The sequence below is a fragment of the Mytilus edulis genome, chromosome 5 (assembly GCF_963676685.1).
Source record: "Mytilus edulis chromosome 5, xbMytEdul2.2, whole genome shotgun sequence".
Taxonomy (NCBI): domain Eukaryota; kingdom Metazoa; phylum Mollusca; class Bivalvia; order Mytilida; family Mytilidae; genus Mytilus; species Mytilus edulis.
Genome location: NC_092348.1, coordinates 72,179,079 through 72,197,917, shown reverse-complemented (window position 1 = coordinate 72,197,917; position 18,839 = coordinate 72,179,079). Strand labels below are relative to the sequence as shown.

General features: G+C 30.7%; 2 protein-coding genes across 2 annotated transcripts; one reads left to right on the top strand and one right to left on the bottom strand.

Moving 5' to 3' along the window:
* Positions 1-1,676: 1,676 nt before the first annotated feature.
* Positions 1,677-9,341, bottom strand: LOC139524389 (leucine-rich repeat-containing protein 58-like). Its single transcript, XM_071319159.1, has 3 exons — positions 8,533-9,341; positions 4,449-4,852; positions 1,677-4,005 (listed from the first exon to the last, which is right to left on the bottom strand). Exons 1-3 carry the CDS (start codon positions 9,006-9,008, stop codon positions 3,818-3,820), a joined length of 1,068 nt encoding a protein of 355 aa, XP_071175260.1. The 5' UTR covers positions 9,009-9,341; the 3' UTR covers positions 1,677-3,817.
* Positions 9,156-18,775, top strand: LOC139524390 (peroxisomal biogenesis factor 19-like). The gene is made up of 8 exons (XM_071319160.1): positions 9,156-9,516; positions 11,148-11,227; positions 12,266-12,434; positions 12,769-12,854; positions 13,637-13,789; positions 14,331-14,507; positions 15,680-15,724; positions 16,476-18,775. The coding sequence occupies exons 1-8, from the start codon at positions 9,387-9,389 to the stop codon at positions 16,548-16,550; spliced, it is 915 nt and encodes a 304-aa protein (XP_071175261.1). The 5' UTR covers positions 9,156-9,386; the 3' UTR covers positions 16,551-18,775.
* The last annotated feature ends 64 nt before the right edge of the window (positions 18,776-18,839 follow it).

Sequence of the window (18,839 nt, the reverse complement as noted above, 5' to 3'; positions counted from 1 at the left end):
CAAAAACTGAGAAATCCCCCCTTTTTAAATGAATACAACCCCATAACTCAGAGATGTGATATGTAAAATTTATAAAATTCTAAAAGGAGCTCACATTAATAGATTCACCTAAGTTTTATGCAATTTTCTTTAGGTAATTGTTGAAGACCGAGGGACAGACGGACAACATTAGACCATAATACGTCCTGTAATCGGGCGTATAAACACACATTAATTTTAAAAGTAACATGTGAGCTCCATGTCGGTTATTGTTGTTATCTGTTAACTTGCATGTTTTCATCTTCTCTAAAACTGTAAAGCCAATTTTAAACAAAGTTGATGGTACTGTTAACTGTTTTCAACCCATTGTGTTAAGTGTTATCAGCATTTTGGAATTTGTTGTTTACTGTTTTTGCCACAATCAAGGTGTTGTTAACATGTTAACAGAACCCGTTTTGGTGGAGAATCAACGTTAGCCAAAAAGCTGGAAATCCAAGTCCAGTATGAATATTTAAGTTAATTAAAGAACCTTAGTGAGCACGCTCACATACCCCACGTCCCCACATTGTCATTGGAGAAATTAAATAAGTATAAGAAAAAAAAATTGTATAAGAAAAAATATTGAATCATAATTTCCTGTCAATATACATAGTATGTCCTTATTATCTATAAAATTTCATGAAATTCTGTTGTGTGTTTTCAGAGGAGTTGAGATGACAAACTGTTGCAGAAGTACATTGAAGCAAATAAGTTCAAAGGGGCATAACTCCTAGAAAAAAAATTGAACCGTAATTTCCTTTTGATATGCACATCTACATAGTATGTCCTTATCATCTACAAAGTTTCATGAAATTCTGTTGTGTGGTTTGAGAGGAGTTGCGATGACAAACTGTTGCAGTAGTACATTAAAGTAAATAAGTTCAAAGGGGCGTAACTCCTAGAAAAAAAATTGAATCGCAATTTCCCGTCGATATGCACAACTACATAGTATGTCCTTATTATCTGAAAAGGTTTCGTGAAATTCTGTTGTGTGGTTTGAGAGGAGTTGCGATGACAAACTGTTGCAGTAGTACATTAAAGTAAATAAGTTCAAAGGGGTGTAACTCCTAGAAAAAAAATTGAATCGCAATTTCCCGTCGATATGCACAACTACATAGTATGTCCTTATTATCTGAAAAGGTTTCGTGAAATTCTGTTGTGTGGTTTGAGAGGAGTTGCGATGACAAACTGTTGCAGTAGAACATTAAAGTAAATAAGTTCAAAGGGGCGTAACTCCTAGAAAAAAAATTGAATCGCAATTTCCCGTCGATATGCACAACTACATAGTATGTCCTTATTATCTGAAAAGGTTTCGTCAAATTCTGTTGTGTGGTTTGAGAGGAGTTGCGATGACAAGAAACAGGACTGACGGACTGACGGACTGATGGACGGACGGACGGACGGGTCAAAAACATTATACCCTCCGCAACTTCGTTGCGTGGGGTATAACTAGGCTATACAGATGGAAAACAATACAGGGGGAAATTCATTGCATTTTGATAGGCAACACAAAGACTTAATATCAATGATACTGGTATGCAGACGTCACAAACTTTGTTATAGGCATCTACAAATGTACCATGAAATAAAGCAGAGAGAGAGATAGAGAGAGATAATCGTAATTATGAACCAAATGCTGTGAAAAAGAAAACAAACAATAATATAATGGTATTTTATTTAATATTGTAAAAGGTAAACATACATATTATAACATGTAAAATCAAATATTCCAAATTAACTTTCCATTAAAAAAAACTAATGGAATATTGTAATCCAATCAAAATCTGTAGTCAAAAGTTTTATAAAGAAAACATGAAAGTTAACAGTTTTAATAGCTGTGGTTCAACTCTTTTTTTCTCCAAAAATAGAACTGTCATACAAAAAGTTATTGTATGATGACCAAAAACAAAGAACAAAATTATTACAACAACCATTTAAAGAGGATATTTACTTGTGTTCTGTAATATTATTTGTGTAAACTACGGTACATTTCCCAATCAGTAGCTATTGGCTATTATTAGATTTTAATTTTTACAACAGGTTTGATGTGTAATAAATCTTATTACACTTGTAATAATTCTTATTACACAGTCCAGTCAATTGCAAAGTTTAATGCTAGTTGATAGATAATTTAATCATATTTTTATAGTGATAGAGATTATTTTAAGCTGGGGGGAATAAAAGAAGTAATGAAAGCATAACTATAACTTAGCTTTTCTAAAAAGCGAAAACAAATTATGTGTTTCTTTTACCCAAAAAATTAAAAAACCCTTGCCCTTGTTATATAAAAGTTAATTTTATCATTGAATAAACAAATATTTCATATAGCAGAGTACAAATGGAGAATCAAAGTACAATTGACTTAAATCAAAATGATAAAATAAATAAATGACAATGGCAATGTTGAAAGACTGGATATGTTGTTGCGAATAAATCTATCAATTACCGCAAAACAAATATGAATATAAAATTTAGTGAATATTTAGATGTTTTCATCATTGAGATGGGAGTAGGAGTAGGTTTTGCAATAATGGAAACTAATATTTTAAAATTTGGTAGCATTCCTTGTATGAGCATTTCCTGGAATCACAATATTTTATCAATGCATTTGATCAACAACTGCAAGAATAATTGCACACACATTTTTGACTTACAGTACATAGAAATGAAAACAAAATTATAACTGATAAATTGGTAAAGAAAAACTCAAAGATTTTTTCACCAATTACCATTGTATTAAATATTTGAGACCTTCGTATACCAAGACTAGCTATAAACAAAATGAATAGCAAATATGATATGACTTATACCAAAATTTTATTTAACTACCAATTTAAAAAAAGATAAATAAATAATTGTTGGTACAATAAGGTAAATATCAATGCAACACAAAAATAAATAAACATCTAGAGGACTAGAGGTCAACATAAGGTTTCCAACAATGGCCAAGTGTCTACAGACCATGTTTACTTCTAACTGCTTTGATCACATACAGTAAAAAAAAAGCTAATACCTGAATTTTCAACTTGTATAGACTAGGGCGATATAGAGTTAATAAAAAATTCTGTAGACACATGTCTATTGCTGGATGTCTTTTGGTTTCTTGTGATGATGGGTTGCTGTCTCATTGACATATATTCTACTTTAAAATCTTCCATATTACAACTACTATTATTTCTATCCATACATTGAAACATGATAAAAAAACAATCATACAAAATAAATCTAGTAGAGAGTATACATGAATATCATTTTTCCAAAAGAAAGCAGATGACTTCTTTGAAATTCCTCTTGATAACTCAGAATTGCTCTATATCGAAACAAAAACAGAGGCATCTTGTACACATCATGGTGAGTGTTTTATGTAAAATGAAGAACTTGAAAGTCTGAGAACCAGTTCTAACAGACAAATAGGCTAAAAAATTATAATAGTTTCTTTTATCTAATCTCTTGTGATCTAATAACTTGTCTTTTACTGCTGAGAGATGTCTCTCATAAATAAAGAATAATTCTGAGGACTATTTCAATCATTAATTTTCAACTAATAATAAAATGTAGCACTTCACATATTTTAAATAAATGTTTTAATAAATATATCAATGTGGATACATTGTGTATAAATGGTTTAGAGGATAGAGTGCCTAAAGTTTTAGGTGCACTTCAAAACAAAATACACTCTTTACAAATAGCCTCAATGGTTCGTTGTTAATACGCTAAATCTTCTTTTGGCATTGAGAATCACAACAAGAAATCTCCAAAGAATCTCATCAGCCCAGTCATACTCTCTTGATCATGGCCATCAACCCAACAATACTTTCTTGAGCTTGGCTCTAGCTGTATCCTCGTCATCTGTGTCCGTGTCACTGTTCGTTACATATGGCGAGGTTCGACACTGTGGTGAGCACAAATACTGAAGTAACGGCAGTCTGTACTTTCCACAGAAGTCAACAAATTTCACATTTTCCACTCGTGAAGCAAAATATACACCTAAAGTAAAAAGATAACAATATATAATATTAAAACTTACAAGTAAATGATAATATATGTAGTTCAAGTATCAAATAATTTATATGAAAAAATTAAGTAAACACATTTCCTTGTATTAACATGTATATATATATACATGTATATATATGTTTCACATGATCTATTAAGGTTTAACTGTGGTTAGTTGCTCCCTAGAAATAATTTTAAGACTCAAAATGATTTAAATGTTGTCATACATGTATTATGGTATGGCGTCTTGTTTCTCGTCGTTGAATAATGTACATGTGTGTTGACCAATAGATGTTCATTTTGATTGTTGTGTTGCTGTTTCCTTGATATTCATCCAATATTTCTCAAATTAATTAAACGCATCACGATAATTTCTGACTTTACAGTATTATAAACAAATCCTTAAATAAAATTTTGTTGTATAAATTCTTTACCTTTGCATTCAGGATTAACACATCTCCGACAGGAATCAAGATAATTGAGTAGGTTTTTTGGCAGATCTTCCTGGTCATATTTTACTTTTTCAATCTTAACAACTCTAGCAGAAAGTTCTAGCAGAGAAGGCACTTCATAGGTTAAATCTTGAACGAATTTAACAACTAATGGATTGTTTCTTAGACTTAATTCTATTAAATTAAGTGCTACGATTTCTGAAGGAAGGGTAGATAATTTGTTGTTGTGAAGACTCAAGGACTTCAAACGATGAAGGTTGACTAAGGTAGGTGGAAGACTTTGGAGTTGGTTATCACACAGGACTAGTGATGTCAGGTTATATAGTTGTCCTATCTCGGCTGGAATGTCTGTAAGTCTGTTTCCACCCATATAAAGGATTTCTAATCTGAAAAATAAATAAATTTGAATACCAGACAATACACTGGTTGTTCAAACATTTTTCTTTCAGTTATGCAAGGCATAATTGAAAACTTTCATGTCAGAATTATACAAAATACAATGCATATTTAAACAAGAATGTGTCCCAAGTACACGGATGCCCCATCCGCACTATCATTTTCTATGTTCTGTGGACTGAAAATGGGGTAAAATCTCTAACTTGGCATTAAAATTAGAAAGATAATATTATAGGGAACATGTTTACTAAGTTTCAAGTTGATTAGACTTCATCAAAAACTACCTCAACCAAAATCTTTAACCTGTAGTGGGACAGACAGAGGCACAGACCAGAAAACATAATGCCCATAAATGGGGCATAAATATAAATTGATGTAGACGTGCTTTAATAGTTTAAGTGCATACATATATTTTGTTGTGAGGGTTGCTTTTAAAATTACAATTCACAGCACTTCTTTCCTAGTTGATAATTACACAGAATGAGACTTCTTATATTTTTTTTAACCATGTTACATTGTAACTTGCAATCCACCAATTACCATTTTTGTATGGTACTTTGTATAAAACTGTCATAGACTATCATGACTATTGTAAAGTGGTCCATTTTTAAAATTCAAAATTTGTAAGGCCAAATTCCTTGTTCTCATTAAGATTTACAGTTGTATTTTCCTGTGCCTAAATCTGATGTTCTTAAAAGATTTCAAATTTACATACTTGTAAGAGTTAGACATGTAAGAAGATTTTTCCTGATAATTTTTAAACCATGAAAATTATGCAAAAATAATTCCCTTAAAAAAAATACCTAATAATAGTATACTATTACTGTAGCTACATGTAAATGAACATGTACAACTTAATAATCTATACATACATGACATACATGCATGACATAAGCAACAAGATACATGTAAGTGTAACTAATCATGCATGACAATCATGACAATGGAAAAATGTGTTAGGGTGATCAACTGCATGTATTTATCAATCTTTATAATTTGTGTAGTCTTACAAAATTTATCTGTTCCACTTTTTCTTTTGATCATGGGAGTCATGTCATAATTATATATATATAATGTGTCTGTTGTCTTTGGGTTATTGGTTTTTTATTATTGAACTTTGAGTATCTGCTTACATGTAAGTCCCCTTTAACATGTTTAACTTAATAAGTAAGTTGTAATTTAGGATTTGTTTATTGAACATTAAATTTTTGAATTTGATTGTTTTCTTGACATGCCTGAGCCCCTGTTGTGGTCATTGAGAAAAAAAACTTAAAAATTTGTTTAGAAAGAATGAAAAATGTTATATAAGTTAAAAAAACTGGAAAAAATGGAAAGTTTTCTCTTCCACCAACATGACCAAGTTTAATTTGTTATGAGATTACACTTGTATGTTGCTTTAAGTACAGTTAGGTGGTAATTACAAAAGATATACATGTACATGTAATACAAGGTTATCTCATGATGTATAGATATAATACTCAATTGCACGTGTATCTTTACATGTACTCCTAATACAAGGTTATCTCATTTATCTCTGATAATATATATATACTCAATTGCATGTGTATCCTAGCTTACATACAGTGTATACACTCATTCACACAATATATTTTCAGCATAGAATTAAATTTCTACTTAACATGCTAAATACGATAAAGGGTGTATATCAATATCATTTTCTGAACCAGTCAGTCCAAAGATGCATTAAAATAGTATCAGCTGTGCCTGTTTATCAGCTTTTTATAGCAAAGTCAGATGAAAGTTTCAATATACATGTTCTGTAATTTTTATTCGATTTAACCCTAAATCAAGGCATTGCTATTTCATTTTTTGTATTTTCTTCTCACTGTTTAATGACTGCCCCGGCCCATTGTCAAAAATTAAGATTCCCTTAATACATTTCTAAAATGATAACTAATTGTTTTGTCATGTTATTTCATATATTTACCATGTTTACCATGTTAGGAACTCAAACAAGCCCCCAAATGCATGAAATGAGGCCATTATGAGGGACGAATCTGGTAAATGATAATCAATGTAAATAGTCTAATTTGGTCATGTTGGTATGTCACATTCGTTAATCAGATGCTCCGCAGGGCACAGCTTTATACGACCGCAGAGGTTGAACCCTGAACAGTTGGGGCAAGTATGGACACAACATTCAAGCTGGATACAGCTCTGAATTTGGATTGTGATTAAATAGTTGACACAGCATAGGTTTCTGACACAGAATAAATGTGGGTGGTCTAATGAACTTAAATTTTTTAATTTTTTTTGCTTTTGAGCAATTCACTATGCTCCTCTTAAAAAAAAAATATTTGAAGAAATTTTCTTTTTAATTTCTGAAATCTGAAATGAAAAATTGACCCCCCCCCCCCCAATTTTTTTTCACCTCCCCCTTTCCCTTACTCCAAAAATGATCTCAATTCAAATTTGCTAATGGAGTTTGCAACAATACATGTAACTACTCATTTAAATGCATCATAAAGTATTAAAATATAAAATGTCATACAGTCATGGTTAAAATTAATATTAATTAATAATAACTTATATAAAAATAAATGGGGAATGTGTCCAAAGGGACACAGATGATGCCCCAGCTAGCATATAATGTTATAAAGGGACATAACTCAAGAACTGTAAAAGTGAAGCTGCCAAAAATTGAACTTATTTAAAACTGAGTTTAGAGGTACATGTAATAAGCATTATATACACATTTCATTAAATTTAGTTGAGACAAACTTATGTTAAGAGAACAGAAACGAAAAAAATCTTCAATTTTTCCATTTGTAAAGGGGCATAACCCTAGAATGGTAATCAAAGTGCTTGTAATCACTGAATGGTAAAGATTACTTTAATATATCAGTTGGTAGTAAAAGTGAATATTGCATTGTATATTGTATAATATAGCATTGATTTAATTTGATTCAACTATTATTCTGGACAAAGAAAGATAAATCCAATTTTCAAAGAAGATTTCATAAAGCATTGGTTTTAGGTAATTCAACAATCATTCTGGACAAAGAAAGATAACTCCAATTTATTGTCTTGAAACTACAAAAATGCTTGTTTTTGGCACTTTATTCCTAGACTGTTTGCCCTGTAACCCTTTAAATATATCCCAACCTTCTACTTACAGTATTAAACATTGTGGTATAATTTCAGAACAATTGAAATACTTCTACTTGTACACAACTTATTGTCCTGACACTAGATAAATGCTTGTTTTGGGCCCCTAATTCCTAAACCTTTGGGACCATAACCCCCAAAATCAATTCCAAACTTCCTTTAGTGGTTATAAACATTACTCATTTATGTTAAAATTTTATTGATTTCTATTTACGTATACTAAAGTTATTATCCGGAAACCATCCGTCTTCGGACGACGCCGAGGACGTGATACCAATATACGACCGCAAAAATTTTTGCGGTCGTATAAAAAGGATCGGATAGTCATATTACAATGAGGGGTCAATTATTCCTCATTTGAGGGGTTGTTCCCAATCTGTTTACCATGTTTACCCCAGGTCTGCTTCATTCATGATCCACATCGACACTTTCAATTACAGAATATTGTACTTTAAACATCAATCTTTAAAACTCAACGTGTTAAAAAAAGCACACAAAGTACTATAATGACTATAAAGTATACTCGTTAATTTGTTTTTACCTAGACATATGCCTAATCAACGATGTAATTGATGAGATGGCATTGCCACCTAAGTATAATGCTTTCAATCGAGGTAGTTCAGTAAACTGTGGAGGTAACTCTGTAAATGAATTGGCAGAAAAGTTCAGCACCTCTAGAGATCGTAGTTTACTAAAATCCTTTGGTATAGTTTTACATTCTAAGTTGTTGTTCTTGGCTATCAAAGTTCTTAATTGTTTTAAATAAACCACAGCATCATCTAGTTTGTGACAGTTGTTGTTACTTATATCCAAAGTGATCAGGTTAGCAAACACATTTATAGACTTAGGTAACACTTCTATATTGTTATGGTGTAGGCATAATGCTCTGATCGACTTCGAACGATCGAATAAATATTCTGGTATGGCTGTTAGGTCACCATATGACAAATCCTCAGCTCCATCACTTAAATATTCATTCTCAGAACAAGAAGTTGTTTCAGACAAATATTCAGCCATTTAATCAATTATGATCTTTAGTCATGAAATATATTCCATATTCTGTATCTCTCTTTACTGTAAGTGGCAACGCACATGACACGAAAGTGACGAGTGATGTTTGTTCTAAATTGTGTCACCTGGTACAGGCTATTATTCAATGGTTCAACATTTAGGAAAATAACAGAGGTGAAGGTCGTTATAAGCTTTGTCCATTTCAAGACCGATTCCTCCTTTGAGTTTATAGATTATTGTTTAAAAAAATAAAGACTTATTTGAAATTAGGTTATTACTCGAATTTTGAAAGAAACACATTTAGGGGAAAATAAATGAAATATTTTTTTACGATAACGTAAGGGATATTTATTTTTTACAAGTACATCAGGGGGAAAAGGCGTGATGGAGGGTGATGAGAGTAAACATTCGAAAGAAGCTATTGAAGAGACCAGTTTAACCAATACAAAGAAAGAAATCAAACAGAATATACAAACCGATAAGCAGGATGAAGAATTAGATTCATTGTTAGACAGTATGAGTCATCGATTAACAGAAATTATACCAATACACAAGATATTTTTATTGAGCTAATCAAGACTGGTGCAAGAGGGTGGATATATTTGTGTACCCCACATGATTATTAACGATAACATTTTATTTAATATAGAGTTAACACTACATAGTAAATTCCATTTATAGCTAACATCACTCTAAATATTTAAAACAATAATCAGGAATGATGATAATAGTTTAAGGCTCGGAGATCATTCTGTATACCTTATCGCTATTTGTCGCCATTACTGGATATCACACATGTTCCCATGGAATTTTGACATCATAAAACAAAATATCTGACGCCACAATGGAAAAGTGATTGTTGTATTCGTCAAAAGTTCAAGCGGCCGGGATAAGCGATAAGGTGTATTAACCTTGCTAATTGTATCATGTGCATGAGGGTGGTAATAGGGGTCCTTTCATGACGATTAATGGTAAAAATTCTTGTCAGTAATGTTTGGCGCAAGATGATAAAATTTAAAACACTTTCCTTTAGACAGTAAAAAAATAACGGCTGATTTTGTCAAATCACGCTAATTTTTGTCCTAAAATGATGGTAAAGATAATTATTCGAAACCTTTTTCAAATCACGATAAGAAGATTTTAACAAATCACTGAAATTTTAACCAATTTGACTCGAACGGTAGCTTAAAATAACAGTTTAACGTCTGACGGTAAAGGGCATTCCTACCCTTGTATATATTATAGTATATTGAAAAGAAGGTGTTTAATGATCTCTATTGCTTGGTTATGAAGACCACGCCTAACCTCCATTAAGGGACCAGTAATTTTAATGAACAGAATAATTATTATTACCTTAATCAAAAGATTAAACTTGTTTAACACAACAAAAAATGGTTATCACAGTTATTAAATTTACTAATCAACAGTAATTGATTTGATGTCATTCCATTCCTATACCAAACTCAAGTTGTTTTTTATAGATGAGTTAAACAGGTAGACCCAAGGTAAAAGGTTGTTAACAAAGTCATTGAACATTTATTATGGGTTCTTACTGTGATGTATGAAATTGACAAAAAAGTGCACGATTCCGAAAATGGTTTTTGCCAATATGTGTTCTGTCCTTGGTTGTTCCAGGTACAAATCAATAGTTCTGTTCCAATATCATTTGTTCTGTGAAACAGGTTTATCCATTCAAATAACTTATTTGTACAAAATAATTATGACAACATTACATTTAAAATATAGATAATTACATTGTATGACATTATTATAATTGAAATTGTTTTGTAAAAGATAACATTATATACAGTTATAGTATAGTTATTATTTTTTCTTTTGAAGAATTCTTTTATTCATAAATAGGATTTTGCATTGTTTTCATACATGTCAAAGAATTTTCAACCTTTTCATTTGAAGTTGAATTCAATTATTACAACAACAAATATACAGTAATGCTAATTTTCTTCAACATATATTAATACAATGTACATGTATAAGAATACATGTATGTTATAGCCTACATTTTGAATTTTTGTTATCTACAAGTTTGCATTCTGTTGAAATATATTTTTTGTATAATAATTAATTTTATTTATAAATAGTGTATCCTATTCATTTTTAAATCAATCTTTAATTTTTTTTTAGGTGCTTTGAAAGATTTTGATGAAGTAAAGCCGAAAACAGCAACAAAAGAGGATCAGAGTAGTGCCAAGAATAATGATTCGGTAAGCTAAAAAACAGCTTTTTGTTATGTTATATCATTTGTATATATGTACCGGTAAAGTAAATGTACATGATATGCATGTTTTCTTTAGACTTGCTGACATCTCTTTCATGTCTATGCTGCAAATTTATGTCTTATCATAATCGACATTGTATGCCCACCATCGTATGCATCATTGAATGCACACCATCAATATTTGTGCATTGTATGCCCACCATCAATATCTGTACATTGTATGCCCACCATCAATATCTACACTGTATACCCACCATCAATATCTGTACATTGTATGCCCACCATCAATATCTACACTGTATACCCACCATCAATATCTGTACATTGTATGCCCACCATCAATATCTGTACATTGTATGCCCACCATCAATATCTACACTGTATACCCACAATCAATATCTGTGCATTGAATGCCAGCCATCAATATCTGTACATTGTATGCCCACCATCAATATCTGTACATTGTATGCCCACCATCAATATCTACATTTTATGCCCACCATCAATATCTGTACATTGTATGCCAACCATCAATATCTGTACATTGTATGCCCACCATCAATATCTGTACATTGTATGCCCACCATCAATATCTATACATTGTATGCCCACCATCAATATCTGTACATTGTATGCCAACCATCATTCAATATCTGTACATTGTATGCCCACCATCAATATCTGTACATTGAATGCCAGCCATCAATATCTATACATTGTATGCCCACCATCAATATCTATTCATTGTATGCCCATCAATATCTATTCATTGTATGCCCACCATTAATATCTGTACATTGTATGTCCAACAACAATACCTTTACATAATATGTCAAAGTCAATGAATTTGAAAGTGTACAGACATACAATACTTGCCTGTATTTCATGAATAATATACATGTAGGTCAAATGATCATGATGATAAATACACACACTATTTTGTTTTTTAGAAATCAAAAGTAAAAAGTTATGGGCTCAATAAATTGATATCTTTATACCATTTTGAAATAATCATGTGTTTCAGGCATCACAGAAATCAGAAGCATCAGGGGATCCTTTGTCGGACATGTTTGCTGATGAGTTCTCAGACGATATGGCAAAACAATTTGAAGAGGCCATGAAAAGTATGGTTGGTGAAGATCCTGAATTAGTTTCACAAATAGAAAAACTAGCAGCTGCTGCTGGCAGTGCAGGTATTGATTTATTATGTAAATTATAGTGACAAGTCTATTATTTAGACAACAAGGAGGGTGGGAAGGTGATAATGAAAAGACTGTATATGTTTTATACATATTTTAATGATTTGAGTTTTCCAATATCATATTAAGATGCTAACAAATTAAAAAAAAAAAAAAATAATCGAATTCAAGTTTAGTTTTGAATGTTTTCATTTTATCCCCCTGTTGACCCCTATAATAGTTATTATAACATTGGACCATATTTAATGTTTGTTGATTTTACTAAATTATATTTTAAGAAAAGGTATAAATGCATTATTTACAATGTTAAAATTATTAATTTTGTTAGGTGATTCACAAGAAGCACAGCAAGAATTTGCTAAAAATTTGGCACAAACTATGTCTAGTCTTGACGAGAATTCAGAAGAATTACAGGTATGTCGAAAATACTCTGATTAATTATAGACTATCTATAGTTCTGAAAATGAGAGGGAATTACTCAGCTACAATCAAAGAAAGATAAATTCCTCCAGTTGAAATACCAAAGATAGTCTGTTTATTGTCTATTTATTGCTATTTTCTTAGGCAATGACCTTGGCTTATGAAGTTATCATGGTCTCACTCTAATTGACTTCTTAAGTAGCATGAGAATAAAAGTGATAACACCGAAAAATCATAGGTAAAATGAAGAAAATATGGGAAAATGGTTTGTCCTATTGCTTTCTGTAAAAATCAGTAGCTGGCCAAATATTCCTCTTCTTCACAATATTTAAGGTCTACCTTTTTTGTCAATTATTAATGTTATCAATAAAAGCAATCTATACTAAAATGCAATATCTGCCTTCTACTGTCATTGACTGTCTAAATCAGCCTATAACTTAAAAAAGACAAAAAAACACAGATGTCTTAACTCTGTTCTTTCTAGTTTGTGAGAATTTAATTTTGTTGAACTTTATTAAATCTTTAGCCCAAGCTACACTGTTCTATTTTTTTTTATGATAAATTAAGTTTAGGAAGAAGATACTTTTGTGTACAACATACATTACAGAAGTGAAAGGGGTTTTATTGGTTTATACTCGTTAGAACTAAAATAATAAAGATTTTTGAAAAAAATGAGGTGTGTTGGAGGTTTTTATTTCTTTATTTTCATTTTCCTCTGAACTATTTCGTCATGACTAGAGTGAGGTAATTTAAAATTATAAGTATATCTATTGCAGGGTCAAATGTCCGAAGATGATTTGATGAAAGCCTTCACTAGTATGGGTATGGAAGATGGACAGGAAGGTTTTATGCCAATGATGCAGGGGATGATGAAGTCATTGTTATCTAAAGAAATCTTATATCCATCATTAAAAGAATTATCAAAAAAGGTATCAATCTTAAAACCAACTAATTTTCATGACTTTTGCCAATTAAAAACTAAAACACCAAAAAAATGTATAAAAAATGCATAATACATGTACAAATTAAAAAAAATGCAAAAATAGTTTGTGCATCAATTGCTAGTAAGGACTAAATGCAAAATGGATTATTCTAGAAAATAAGTTGGTTAACAGTAGTGTTTGCATTTTCATATGGTACAGAAGGTATAAAATTATTCTTTTTTAGCTAAAGTAAATACACTTTTTTATAAATTGTGCAAGATGTGTTCAATTAGGGTATCTCATGTAAATTCTATATATGTAACATTGGAAACATTCTGTTTAGTTTGAAAACAAATATAATTTTGTAAAATTATGAAAAAAACCAAGATATTGAATGATACCAAATCGAAACATTAAAAAACCCCAAAGGACATCTAAATGTGGCAATTAATCTGAACAGCTACTGAAACAGGTGGGGGCATTCAATCATCACCCACATACATCAAGTTGAAATAATGAATTTGACAAAAATGGTTGACTTTTTCAGTACCCACACTGGTTAGATGAAAACAAAGATAAGACAGCTAAGGACCAGTTAGAAAAGTATTTACAGCAACAGAGAATTGTTGGTGAAATATGTGTAGAATTTGAAACAGAACAGCCCTCTGAAACAGATGAAAGGAAGAAATTACGATTTGAAAGAATAATTGATTTAATGCAACAGGTAAGATATTTGTTTAATGAAAAAAATTACAATGATGGAGTACTTTCAGAGATATTGTTTTCTGACTTTGTTCCCAACCTTTTTATCAATGTCTTATTCACATGCAAGAGCAATTCTAATTAAAAGTTTGTTTAAATATGTATATATGGATTCATATGCACTGTAGAGGAAAGATGTGTTCAATCATTAGGTTACCTAGCTTCTGCCATCTGTTGTCTCATTTGTTTACTAGTACAAAAATCTAAAATATTGTAGAACAGTTGTACATCTACTGATAATGTGCATGGAACAAGACTTAGATTTTTATGCCCCACCTACGATAGTATAGGGGCATTATGTTTTCTGGTCTGTGCGTCTGTTCGTCCGTTCGTTCGTCCGTTTGTTTGTCTGTCTGTTCGTTCGTCCGTCTGTCCCGCTTCAGATTAAAGTTTTTGGTCAAGGTAGTTTTTGATGAAGCTGAAGTCCAATCAACTTGAAACTTAGTACATATGTTCCTTATGATATGATCTTTCTAATTTTAAAGACAAATTATACTTTTGACCCCAATTTCACGGTCCACTGAACATAGAAAATGAAAGTGCGAGTTTCAGGTTAAAGTTTTTGGTCAAGGTAGTTTTTGATGAAGTTGAAGTCCAATCAACTTGAAACTTAGTACAAATGTTCCCTATGATATGATCTTTCTAATTTTAATGCCTAATTATATTTTTTACCCATTTTCACGGTCCATTGAACATGGAAAATGATAGTGCGAGTGGGGCATCCGTGTACTTTGGACACATTCTTGTTTTTTTTAAATGTTTCACAATAATTATATGCTATTGAACTTCTAGGTCTTGATAAAATTAAAGGTTTTGGTTCAGGTTTAGGTTTCATGCAGCAGTTGTTTGATGTAATTAGACAGAATATTACAATGTAAATTCACAAACACATCAAGATTTGAACCTTCTAAAAATATTATTAAAAGATGGCCTTACTTGAATGTCTTCGTTCATTGATACTGTCTAGTCTCTACCCACAGGTTCAGGAATACTCTTGAGGTAATTTCTTGATGGGCAAAGTATGCATATGTGAACAATAATATAAGTCTTCTCAATTATCATTTATTTTGTATAATAAATTTGAGAATTTGTATCCTATTCATTTTGAAATCATTTTCATTTAATTTATAACAGATGCAAGATCTGGGACAGCCTCCAAAAGAAATAGTAGGAGATATGGTTAGTTTTCTGTTGTATAGAAATGTCAAATTCCTTTGCATCTAATTCATACACAAATTTCCTGATATAAGTAACTGAACACTGCCTTTTTTAGGGTGTCAACAAGTACTCCAGTATTCAATATGACTTGGCAGTATATGTACTGATATCAAGTATCAAAATAATATACAACTAATCTGATTCCTGTTAGAATATTACTGTCTTCTTTAAATATGAAATTGATCTTCTGGAGAACTTCTTTTGCAAAATTCAATAGGCATCACCAATTATTTTCAGAAACAGATTTTTGACCTGTCAGTTGTTTCTTTATGTGGTTATATCAAGAATTTTTTCAGAGATAATTATGTAAATCATAACTTATTTTTTCATTTAAATTTCTAAACCTGTGCATTGCATAGAAATACAATGTAAACGACAGACTTTATGACAAACAGACAACAAGGTTGTCGTTTGTTTATGTGTTACATATTTGTTTTTCGTTCATTTAAAAAAAAAAAAAATTATATAAGTAAAGCCGTTAGTTTTCTCGTTTGAATTGTTTTACATTGTCATATCAGGGCCTTTTATAGCTGACTACGCGGTATGAGCTTTGCTCATTGTTGAAGGCCATACGGTGACCTATACTTGTTAATGTCTGTGTCATTTTGGTCTCTTGTGGACAGTTGTCTCATTGGCAATCATACCACATCTTCTTTTTTATATTAACATATGTCAATGTTGTTATAGAACTTATGTATGTATTATTTTACAGGCACCTGGTTTAGACTTTGATGAAAATGGTTTACCTAAATTACCTGGGACTCAACAAGGATGCTCAATCATGTGATCTCATAACATTCAAATCATGTGACAGCTGTGATATTGATCATGTGATACAAACAATAGAGCAGAAAGGTCAAGGAGGCATAGTTTTTGGTGGATTTAAAAATATTCCAAACTGATGTTGGTGGTAAATCATTCTGGTTGTGGCAAACCTATATTGTCCTATTTATAGGAGAGCTGTGATTTATGATTAAAATATCGTACTGTTTTCTTATCCTCTAAAGACATTTTATAAAACTGAAATAGCATTTAAAACAATAAGCATCGGATGTTAAACATGAGCTTCAAATATACTTGGTAAATGTGGTAACATTCTCTTTATATTATCATAGAACCCTATGATTGAAAAATATTTGATATAAGTAAAGGTATAGACAATTCATGTTTAATGTGCATTTTTTTAGATCATGCAGATGAAATTTTTGAATCTAAAAGTGTCTTTTCTTGAAAAATGGGTGATATCATATTGATTCACAGTGTTCATATTAAAAATATATCCATTCTTGTTTTCAGTTAAGACCAATATACTAGTTGAAAATTGAAATTTTTAAAAGCATTGCAGGGTTTTGAACCGTGGTGTTACACAATTAGTCTTTTTGTATTTAAGAGAAATGTAAAGATATAGATTAGAAAAAAGACGAATGAGTGTTACCTTCTTTTCTTTGAAATTTAGAAATGAAACTAAAAATTGATATATTATAGAAATCCAATCAAATGTAATGGAATTTTTCTTGTATTTGTAGTCCATCTGAGATAAACCTTTGTCACTTTTATATCAGTAGAACTAATTTCTTAAATAGTTTTCAACACAACAGTTTTATTGTTTATCTTTTTTAATATTATAAAATTATATTTTATTCTAAACTTTCTACTTTTTTATTGTGTTTAAAATGATCAGTGATTTCACTTTCTGAAATAAAGTGGAAATACTTAATCAATGTGAAATTATGTTTATTAAATATGCATTTGATTAAAATAAAAGTGTCTGAATATTCTATTTAAAAAAAAAAGCTTTAATATTCTGAAATATACAAAGCAACATTATTCATAAAATAGTTATTACAGGTAGCATTGCTTCATTATGAATTAAAAAAACAACAACATGCATACTTTGATTGATAATCCATGTTATCAACTTGAAATTACAAATATTTTTTCCATGAACCATTTATTTATAAACTTTGAATTAAAATATTTTTAAGTTATTGTAATGTATACCTGTCAAATATTGGTTTATAAGTTTAAAATGTTGTATGAATGTTATACTTATAAACTTGAAAAGAGTGGTATTTGGATGGATGAAAGATTTTTTAATGGAGAATGAAAACACTAGCATGTTGGATAAAAGATTTCATTCTGCCTTTACTACAAAATTCAACAAATTCCATTTTTCTTAGACTTTTAAAGTCGTTGCTTTTAATTTGAAAATGTTGGTGTACATAATTTTTTAAAACTGAGACATTTTCTTCAGTTTAAAAGGACAAAGTATGATAAGGCCTGTTTTTAGCCCCCCTATTTTCTCATTTTTCAAATTCTGTTTTGGAAAGCTATTTATTATGTTAAAACATTCCCTGATGTTTGAAGTTTGTTGGGATGAATTTCAAAACCACTAATTTTTGCAACTAGGTGAGGTGAGGGGGTTTAACTTTCTGTTATTATTCAAATATTGTAATTATTATTCATTTTGCAGGTGATTTTACAACAAATTGTAATTTTTTTAGTGCCTACGCCAATGTGACCCAGGATTTTTATTCCAATGTCATGAGAACTGTTTTTTCTGTCTAAATTGCCATAGTTTTTTCCGGGTCACGTAGGCGCACGCTATTGAATTTTAAGAAACAATGGCCAAAAATCGTTATTTTTCCTTCTTTTGGCGTTTTTGATGCCCTTTTACCCCCTAACCCCACCTATTTTCTGAAGATTAAACTTTAAACCTAAGGAAATATTTACACGTGATAAGTAGCTTTCAAAAGCAAAATTTAGAAAATGAGAAAATAGGGGGGCCAAAAACAGGCCTTATCCAACCTTGTCCTTTGATTATCCAACCTTCTATAATTAGTTAAAGTGATTTTTGACATTTTGAAACTTTGTAAATTGAGAACATGTGAGTGTAATTGTGAACTGAAAGAAAATTTCAGGATTTGATTGTACTGCCTGTATTAAGAAGTTAAAACAAATTGTTATTGATTATTAGTAAAAGAGGAAAAAATAAAATATGCAATCAAATTATATGCTTTTGATTTCTCTGGAGTAATTCATATACATGATATATACATGATATAGATTGAGTTTG

Bases quoted from the DNA above. Each gene is read 5' to 3' on its own strand.
- LOC139524390 (XM_071319160.1), top strand. From the start codon at position 9,387: ATGGAGGGTGATGAGAGTAAACATTCGAAAGAAGCTATTGAAGAGACC. The intron at 12,855-13,636 runs GTATGTCGAAAA...TATCTATTGCAG, and splicing joins AGAATTCAGAAGAATTACAG to GGTCAAATGTCCGAAGATGA. The intron at 13,790-14,330 runs GTATCAATCTTA...TGACTTTTTCAG, and splicing joins TAAAAGAATTATCAAAAAAG to TACCCACACTGGTTAGATGA.
- LOC139524389 (XM_071319159.1), bottom strand. From the start codon at position 9,008: ATGGCTGAATATTTGTCTGAAACAACTTCTTGTTCTGAGAATGAATAT. The intron at 4,853-8,532 runs GTAAAAACAAAT...TTTATTTTTCAG, and splicing joins TTGATTAGGCATATGTCTAG to ATTAGAAATCCTTTATATGG. The intron at 4,006-4,448 runs GTAAAGAATTTA...TTTTTACTTTAG, and splicing joins TGTTAATCCTGAATGCAAAG to GTGTATATTTTGCTTCACGA.